This window comes from Montipora capricornis, chromosome 6 (genome assembly GCF_036669925.1).
Source record: "Montipora capricornis isolate CH-2021 chromosome 6, ASM3666992v2, whole genome shotgun sequence".
Classification (NCBI taxonomy): domain Eukaryota; kingdom Metazoa; phylum Cnidaria; class Anthozoa; order Scleractinia; family Acroporidae; genus Montipora; species Montipora capricornis.
The window spans coordinates 6634864-6644863 of record NC_090888.1 but is presented as its reverse complement, the minus strand read 5'-3'; the positions used below and the strand labels follow the sequence as shown (position 1 = coordinate 6644863).

The following is a 10000-nucleotide window of genomic DNA, read 5'->3' as shown; positions in this document are numbered from 1 at the left end:
CCTTAGCCAAAATACACCCAGTACGGAACTGTTTTCCACAAAAATTCATGTTCTAGTATCAAACTTTTTTTCTTCTTCAAATAGGTTCTTTATTCGATTGTTCTTAGCAAATACCTGAAAAAAAATCGGGGGTCACCGTTTGAGAGAAAAGGAGCATTTATTTTGCTATAGGGCTTAGTCTGAGGGAAATCTCGTACGTTTTGTACACGCGCGTGCTCATGTGCAAGCGCTAATGACGCGAAAATCGTGCGCAGTAGGGATGCGCAATGCAATACTAAGGAATTATTCGTCTGTTATTCAAATTATTGGTCAAGATGACTCGAAAGCGATCTCGAGTCAGATGAAAGTGGTCTGTTACAACGTTACTTTTTTTTTCACCTCCCCAGGTCACAACAATCACATTCGATGCCTCACACACTCCTCCACAGGCGCAGCTTTTGTTTCTTGCAGTGATGATTTCAGGGCACGCTTTTGGTACTGTGAGGGGGTGTAGCAAGTCAGTTGCCCTGCCGAAACTTGGAGATGCTAACAAATCTGCTGTCGTTGATGTCTCCAGGAACGTGTTTAATGTGGCTCCCTTACACCGAACAAAGTTGAATATTACGTCGGAACACCTGTTCTCTGTTTGGTGTCATGTAAATTCTCGTGTTGTTAAGGTGTTCTGCAAATCTTCGGAAAAAGACCAGCTCCTCAGGAAAGCACTGTCCGGTCATCAGACGTAAAATGTTGCATGTATGTCCGTCCGTTTATCAGTCGGTTGTTCGCGCGAGTAGGGGTCTCAATTTTTTGTTTCCTTTTGGGACAATTTCCTCTCGTCTTTTGACTCTTCTTGAGTATCTTCTGCGCCCCTCGTACGCTTTATCGTTTAGTTAAACTCCCTATTTTCAATACTTCGAGACAGTCTAAAATTTCATGTTATTCCCAAGTTGTTTGAGGCAATCAAATTCAGTTTATTACTTGTAGTAAAATCATGGATATAGTTTGACAGTGTTTGTTACGTTGTGGATCGCTTTCATTTTTACTATCGCAGAACTTGTGCTGTATGTGCAAGCTACGATTGTGTAATTTTTTTTGTAGACGTTTACAAGAAATTAAAGTGAAAACCATCAGAAGTTTACTTTATAGATGGGGATGAAATATTTGATCCAATACCGAGATAAATGCGGCTCTTTCCGCAAAGGGAGGAAAAATGTTTTGTTTGGCGCACCACAGGCATCCCAGACGTACAGAAACGAGGTTTCTACGCTTTGACGTTTTTTTTTTCCCGAAAATCTACAACTCAGTGTGAATAGAGGCTTTTAAATTAAAGTAGTTCGTTTAAAAAGGGAAGGTCTCTATCATCCACATTAAAACATCTCAAAACGCCGATGAGACCACACTTACCCGCATTTGAAAACTTTTAGTTGATACTTGCGCAAAATGTTAAAGTTACCCCAAGCTCAGTGTGAAGGAAAGCCAACAAAAATATAAGGATTTGTATGAGAATCCCGATAAAAGATAATTTTACGAAAAATTTGTCAATTAAAAAGCATAGCCTTATTGCCATTGTGGGTCGCTTCCTTCCTGTGTGGTTTTCTCCCAGATTCGACGCGAATTAAGCCATTTATCAGGTCGTCGGTTGTCAACTGTTATAGGCTGAACACTTAATTTTAAGGACCCCATCAAATTTAGTCAAATATGCCTGGTTAAAATGTTCCCACGGTTAAAGTTCCACCGTAGAATTCAAGGGCAAAGGTTTTTCGTTCACCTCAATCCGCTAGCCGCGCAATTGAAGCCCTCCCAGCGACGTCAGGCTTCTGTTAGTGTCCCAAACGAATCGATAAAAAGACAACACCACACGGCGACCGTTGAGTTTCCGCTTGGTTACGACTTTTTGCTTGTGGCTTGGTTACGAGTCTTTGTTTGAGACTAAGTCATGACTCTGTTAATATTTTCTTCAAACTTTTATTGAATCATTTGCTTTAAATTCTGCATATTGGAAGAAATTAAAGCCACAGTATTGTTCATCTGTATTTCTTCCATAAATAACAATCGATGCTCAAATTTCAATGAAGAACGGCCCCTACTGACAGAGGATGGTTTGCCTGTGGGAGAACTTAAAAGATTGGTTGAAAACGAGTCGTGCGCGTGTATGCGTGAGTGTTTGCGCGTGCGTGGGGGGTTTTCAAATTTCTTTTCCATACTCCACTTTTCTCTACTGCCATTTGCAAAGTTCGACGCAAAGTGGTACTTATACTTCGAGACAATTATCAGCATTTCGTCCTGAGAAGGTAAACGTTTTGGTGCGTTTTTCATGATAACCCACAACGCTGCTGAAACGGCCGAGGGATTTGAAAACGGTTTCAAAAAGCAACATTTCAAAAAAGCTTATGTTTTCGTGTGGGCGGAGACTTCAGAAGATGATGAGAGAATTTCAAAATCCGTTTTCATAGTTATTTGGCAATTGATACCTGAGAACTCTACGAAAATCCCAGTGTGTATTTAAAAATATATATATTTTACTTCGTTTTCGCCGAGATGGCCCAAGATATCGACTTTACTGTTTGGAGAAACTATAGTTTTACCAGTAAAACATTTTCCCTCAATGCCGAACGTTTTAGGGGATTACCCAGGCCAAAAGGATATTTAGTCGCTTTTCATCCTCGATGATCATACAAAAGGAGTCGTCGTAGTGGAAGACGAGCAAATTAAGCCGAAAGCCTTTGAGACACATCCCTTCCAAAAATGTAAATCTCTTAGATGATGTTTTAGTTATAAGAAATCTGTTTGCCTCTGCTTGCCTAAGAAAGCAGTTTGCCTCTCCCGTCGTGGTTTCTTGTTAGGTGCCCTCCGTATATGCTACTAAATTCAGGGTGCTTTCCATTAATTAAGCCAAAATTTCCGGAAATTTCGGACTGAAGTCAAATGGAACGGTCCGTTTCGGTTCGGTCCGACAGGAATACATGTATATGGGACCACCTCTGGAGGTGGTCCTCTTTGACCGGTCGTCCGGTCCGACCGAAACGTACCGTTCCATTTACAAAAAATTGTTGTTTCCTGGGGCATTTCATTGTGATGTCACAGAAATTTCGGTCGAAACGTAAATGGAACGCTTTGGCCCGGTTGGAAATTGACTTTTGATGAAAAATGTCGTTCCATTTTTTCTTGGTTAGTTCCACTGGTCTCGGACGTGATGGTCAGGCATAATGGGAAACACTCTCAGTTCCTCAGTGTAGGTTGAGGATTTTCTTAAATTGACAAGGATCGAAATTCACCAATCGCAAGTCTAGCTTTGACCTTGACCGCGCGTAAAAACACCAATCATAATCTAGTAATTTGGATCCTCGGTAATTTGATGCGGCTGGGTTCCACAGTATAAATATTACGGCTTGGTGCTTTGTGGTTGTGGGGTTGATAAGAAATGGCGCGAAGTCGAAGCGTGAAACCGAAGGTGTCAAAGGTTACTAAAACTGAAACCAAAGTAGCAGCGGGGACGGCTAGCTCTGTGGCCGGCAAGAAAAATCGAAAGGCGAAGAGGAATTACACTTCTTACTCACATTTTCTCCTCAAAGTACTGAAAGAAGTCCATCCTGACGCTACGATTTCCCGTAAAGCTATGGATATCATGAACTCCTTCGTCAACGACATCTTCGAACGTGTTGCCCGTGAAGCTTCTCGCTTAGCCAAGTACAGCAAACTGTCAACTATTGGTTCGCGCGAGATTTTTACTGCCGTTAGACTGCTTCTACCCGATGAGCTGGCCAAGCACGCAATCAGCGAAGGAACGAAAGCTGTTACCAGGTACTCAAGCAGCAAAGAGAAGTGAGTCTCCCACCATTCGAGTCAAAAGACCGAACAACTGAACTCTGAACACAGAGAGCTTCGTTTATTGCATTTCAAGGTGTTGAATTTCTGTCTTTTTCAAACTGAAAAGTGAATATTTCATGACGTTAGGATTGTTATTCGTGTCACTCGATCAAGGATGAAGAGAATGTGTATTTTCAATTTTACTGATGTGCTGGCCAAAACGTACGGCGACTTTATGTTCTTGAATTAATGAAATAAATGTATGTATTTGAATTGCGGGATCCAATAGTCAAAAGAGTCAAGTGATCCTCGCACCTGAATTTTCAGGTGTTTACAAGATAGGGAGTTTACGAAAGCACGGGCGTTTTTGAAACGTGGACGGAAACCGGAACGGAACATTTCGCGTGGCAGGACAGTGGTATCTTCCCAGGTTTTTATACTAATCATCTCTAATGGAGAAAAGATACTTAGCAATGTAAATTATGTAATGTGGTTGTGTGAAGGCAAGTTAAAGCTGCTCACTTCCGGTGTTGTTCCACATCTCAAAAATGCACATGCCTAGCTCTTGACTGTCAATTACCTGGTACTTACCTAGTGACTGAATTCTGATTAGTGTGGGAAAAAAAAGTATGAGGCATGCGCGCATTAAGACCATCATCTGAGGAGGGCAGTGGTGTTATTTTCTAAGGTCCTAGAGAAATTCGCTCGTTTGCAAACACGGTGAAATTTCCGCATCGCATGGAAAAATTTTCACCACCTCTCGAAGTGGCGAAGTAGAGGACTATTTTCCCTCGTGTCTAAGGACCAATTTCTAAACGGTTTGGTCACACTCGATGAAATCTTCTTGAACATTGTGTATACCTAAGTTAGTTCCTCTTGCGTGGGGAGTTGAAATTGACGTTGTTTGGCGATTTCAGGTCTTCAAGTTATTTTTGCAATTTTCACCAGTTCTCAGGCCTGTGCGGTACATCCTGTCGGAGTTATTTGTGGAAGCGTTTCACCCAACTTTATAGAGTTACGCCGCCATGGCGCCGCCATGTTGGTGCACCGGCGGCCAGAAATCCACACTGACGAACATTCGGAATTAACTTAGCGATGAAAACGATCACTTTTCGCTCATGAGATAAAGTGCCGGTGTATGAACACACCTCCTAATGTACTTGAATCGCTCAGACCGCCGAGTACCTTTGTGTCGTTATGGTGTCACGCAAGGTGACAATTCGGAAATTCAAAATGCTGCATTTTCGAGATGAACGACGTCATGGAACTGGAAACTTGAAAAAAGATTTATTTATAGGCGATCTTCAACCTCCGATTGATAAAAATTCAAAACACCTTTCGGTTTTGACTTTAGAATTTGATGACGTCACTGTAAAAACCCGACCATCTATACAGTTTACTTCACGTTAAACGTTTCCAGCGAAGATTTCTCACACACCTTCTAACGAATTGTGCTTAGAGTGTGCATACGCACAGTTACTAGGGCAAATACTGAAATCTTCGTAGAGATTAGTGACTTACCCACCGGATAAAGTAATCCAACCTTTGAGCTGCTGGGATCTGGTCTTTGCTACTCCAGAAGAGACCTTCCTCTCAATCATTTTATGTTTGCTATCCTTTTTAGAGTTGCACGGTGTCAGATTTCCCCCACGACTTTACGGCTGACAGAACCTCTTCTCACAAAGTACAGATAGGTAGTTTATTGCACTTGAAACCTTACAGCCCAAAAGGCTGCACTTGCTTACGTTTACAGTAAATTAAAAATAGACGCAACGACTCCAAAACAGCACTGACGAAAACCTTAATACCACCCTCTTATTTGCAACTTTCCCCTGAGGACTGAGATGCTCTCCCTGGTTACTTGCGTTCTCGTTGAACGATCCTTCGTCGTTTTTCTATGGTTTCGTGGGTTATCTTTACCTTCAGCACGTAGCCAGTGCTGTTTTGGACTCCTTCATGTGGCTTACAGGCTGGTTTTAAATAGCATCGTAGTCGTAAACAGAATCGCAGTGCGATACGATCCAGAGTCGGAAGCAGAAGCGGACGAACAAACGAATCACAATCCTCGATTCTAAGCATTGTGATTGGTTGGTTCTTTCGCTTCTTCCGACTCCGACAATCTAGTTTTCACTGGATCATAAGCGACGGAGTCATAAGCGGAGTCGAAAAGAAAATGGGAACGTTCTGATTCTTCCGACTCCGATTCCGCCGAGCTTATGACTCCGCTTACGACTTCTTTTTGTGCGTGTTTATGGACCTTCGTCTCGGTCCATAGTCTCCCTCGCTGCTGTTTTTAGTATCATCACGCAACGCTCCTCCTCTGTGGGGAGGAGCGTTGCGTGACGAGACTTAAAACGGCTGCGAGGGAAACTACTCGGTCCATAAACACGCAAAAAAAAGAACTTGGCAAATATCCAGCCATCTTGACCTCACGCTTGGTCAATAACCCATACTTGTATGAAGAAAACGGTTTTTCTTAAAATTAAAAAAAAAATTACGATTTGAAGTAAAAAAATAGCTTACCTTTCCACAGTCTTGTGTGTCTTGGAAGATCGTTTAGTGACCCGTCCTAAGACTTACGATTGGTCACCATTGAATCGCGGGTCGCTAAGCGATCTTCCAACGGTTTCGGTTACGCGCTTTTTGAATAAAGCCTCATCCGATAGCTCTCGAAGCAAATATTTACAGAGTTTGGCGGCCCTTAATTCCTTCTCAGTGTACAAGCGGCTCGAATGAAGAAGACGAATGGGTATCGGAGGTATCGTCCATGATCTACGTGGAATTTCGAGGCGATGGAAGCCTTGGGAGCGAATTTATGGCCCTTTTCCTTTTCGGTGATTCCGTTCGGCGGCTTCGTCTGGGTCCCCAACCTTGAGAAAGAATATTTAGAGGCAAAAGAAGATGAACCACAAACCCCCTAAATCGCTTTTAATCGACCCAGGGACCGTACCAAAGACACACAAGACTGAAGCAAGGAAAGCTATTTTTATTTATCATATCTTTTGAATTTTGAGAAAAACCGTTTTGCGTTGATTTCAGTTTAAAGTGTCACCAACCGACTGGCTCCAGCGCTAGAACGACTAGACAAATAAAGTTCCTTTCCTTTCCCCATCCAAATCCTTATATTTCTACTCTTGCATAATATAGTGACTCGAACTCTAATGGAACACGTCATCACTTAGCACGTTAATTTGCAAAACGTGAAGACAGATATCTCTGAAACTAATGAAAATGCGAAACACCATTCTTCCCCACTTAAAGGGGAACTGTCACGAGAAGCGCATGCGCTAGCGTCTTGTGAAAACTTGAAAAGTGTTAGGTTAACTTTTTTCAAATTGAATCGACAAATTCAAAATGGTGTCCACTGGAGAGGGCCATGGTGGACAAAGGAGAAACTCCGGCAAACATACGTGACTCACGCGTGAATCCATGATGGCGGCTAGAATTTTCCGTGGGCTCGAGAGCAAACAAACTCGAGCATGCGCAGCTCATGACAGTGTGCCCCTTAAAACTTCATTAATTGTTTTTTCACATAACGTCATGACGGCCATATTGGAGGAGTGAAACAAAGGAACAGCTGCCATGTTAGACTTTCGAAAAGTCCTTCGTCTCATGTTGACTTCGTCGCTCGCTCATCCGCTTCGAATCCGAAAAATCACGCTTCGCTCGCCAAAACATTTTCTCCTGGGATTGTCGTGAGGTCGACTTGTGGCAAATCTACGGCCATGTTTGAGGAGTGAAATATTCTTTTGGAAATTGAACTCTATTTTTATTAAAATCATTCCTTTTGTTTTAGTATGCAAATACGGCTGCTGGTCACATGAGTGAAAACATACCATTAAAAAAGCGTGAGAGCGGAGGAAAGGTTTTTTATTCTTCCTCGGTGTCGGTGGAGAGGGTTTAGTTGGGCACAGACCGTTTCGCCAGATGAAAACATGAAAATGACACTGAACAACTCTTTATCCTTAACTCTTTACTATGTTCATAAAAAGCAATTTTTCTTCTCTACAGTAATAAACCACAAAAGCAATAAATAGATACATTTTACAAACGTCCGTCTACATGTACTCTCATTGTATTCACACCAACTACAATAGAAATGTAATGCTAGTACCGTGACACTGTCGTCTGTCAAGCTGTGGACACATTATTTTAAGAGTCCATAGATTAAAGCAAGAACGATGAAAATAAGGGCTAATTGACGTTGGAGTTACCAATTTTTAAGTATTTTCTGGCTAGTATCGTTTAGGAGTGTTCTTTTCTTGTCCGTTGGCCAAGTTCCAAACGGAGTAATTAGAACTGGTTCAGGCACCCCTCCAATTATCGCTTGAAGCAAATATTCCGGGTTTTTTTTACCTAAATGGATCGCGCCCTCAATTGCTGCCAAAAGGTGAAGACTATTTTCGGCTATGTGCTAAACTTAGTAGCCCGAGTCATTTTTTTAAGAGCCCAGAATTAATTAATTCCAGTTGGGATCAAATTTACAAGAAAGTCAGGATGAATCAAGTTAAGGCGCCCGTTCGGGTTACTTGTTCAGAAACTTCGTCGCCCGTGCTCGCAAGTAGGGAGTTTAAGAAACCACGGCGGCTACGGGGACGAAAACGTCACTTCAAAATATACGTTTGAGCTATTCTAAGTATTTCGGGATTATTCAGTCTTGTTTATATTATAAAATATGTGCTAAGTGTCCTACAACTGGATTGGTACGGACGGATTTGAAGTAAAGAGCAAGACTGAAAGATTCACTGTAGTTTTGTCCACGATGTCGTCAAAACCTCAAATTTGGTAATTTCACGTAGTAGTTTTGACGAGTACAGGAGAGAAATGTTAAAAAATGCGTGCCGCACGTGCAGCATGATCTTTTTGGTTCTTTAACCAATAATATTACTGCTTTTTGTCGTTTCTTAAACTCCCTAATAAGGCGCCCCAGGCAACCAGGCGACCCTTAGGCAGCAGCCTTGGGCCCATATTGGTGTATCAAGTCAATACTAAGGAAGTCGACCGTTTCCATGGAAACGTTTCCCTTTGTTTCGATGACTCTATTACTGGTTCAATTAAAGACAAAAATAGCACCTTTCAAACTTAGCACAAACTGGAAATCATCCGAAAGTTCTTGATGGACGAATTATTGATTGTTCGTCTGGAATGGTGATTGGTCTCTTTGCACGTATTTCTAGTTATTTCTACACAGACGGAACTTCAGAAGAACCTCCGTCTTTTACTTAAGTTCGTCCCGAAGGAATGATCCGTCCCTGGTATCAATGGAGGCAAGGTGTCCTCAAATTCTTAAGTCTTCGGTGTCGTTTCTCGATGGAATAACCCACAGCGTGGAATATTGCAGGAAACTGCTGCGAATATTTAGCTGTTTATCCAGCGTGGCAAGCGATCTCGTTTGAGCGAAGTGTTCCGGAAAAATGAGCTCTGGAGATCCCCCAACCACTTCCCCCTACAATGCGAGAAAAATCCCCAGAGCAGTAAAAGGTTATTAAAATACTTGATACAAATTCGATCAAATAAATAAGTTCGATGCCTCTATTTCCTACAGTCATCAAGGCGCAATAGCCTTAACTTATCTCCCAACACTGGAAACAAATGAAAATTGATTGGCTTCAGTTTAGGCCCTTGATTCTCGAGAACTGGGCACCACCTCGTGTTTTTCATAGCAATTGCGAACTAAACTTTGAACTTCTGTATTACGATAGGTTTTTGAGGAATGTCGTATCGTTACAAATTCTCTTTACATCCTGTCTAGTTATTCAACATAAAACTACGAAAACTACCATGCTTGTGGATGCTTCTTTACACCCCGCGACTATACTAGATTGTGTTTTGCGTACTAGCATTCGCTCTGCAGCGTCAAAAGGAAGACCTTTCGAGGAATTAATTAATTATTATTTTACACTTCTCTTCAAAACAAGTAAAAAGGGTAGTCTTCTCAGTCTAGGTGGCTGAAACCGGTTTCAACACTTTCAAGAGACCTTGTTATTAGAAGGATTGACACTACAACACTTTATCACGTAACACCAATGTTATGGTACCAAGTGAAACAATGACTATTGCTGAACAAGAAGCAGTCCTTTTTGTGACGTAACACGTTACCATGGCAACAGGAAAGCCCTACAAAAACAGCCTATATTTTGGCTTTGGTTGCTCATACCTGAAAAACGAACTTGGTGACCCCACTTTCTTATTGCACAGATGTGATTAGCAGGCC

The 10000-nt window shown here is 41.9% G+C and overlaps 2 protein-coding genes across 2 annotated transcripts in view; one reads left to right on the top strand and one right to left on the bottom strand.

Moving 5' to 3' along the window:
- The window catches only part of LOC138051382 (cleavage stimulation factor subunit 1-like), a 31163-nt gene extending 29619 nt beyond the window's left edge, over positions 1-1544 (top strand). The window contains exon 16 of the mRNA XM_068897573.1: positions 387-1544. Coding sequence (XP_068753674.1) covers positions 387-493 — 107 coding nt within the window. The 3' untranslated portion in view covers positions 494-1544. The remainder of the gene's footprint in view (positions 1-386) is intronic.
- A 6197-nt stretch (positions 1545-7741) lies between these two features.
- The window catches only part of LOC138051380 (high affinity cGMP-specific 3',5'-cyclic phosphodiesterase 9A-like), a 35227-nt gene continuing 32968 nt past the window's right edge, over positions 7742-10000 (bottom strand). The window contains exon 18 of the mRNA XM_068897570.1: positions 7742-10000. This exon is cut by the window's right edge and continues 904 nt beyond it. The gene's annotated coding sequence lies outside the window, so the exon portion shown is untranslated.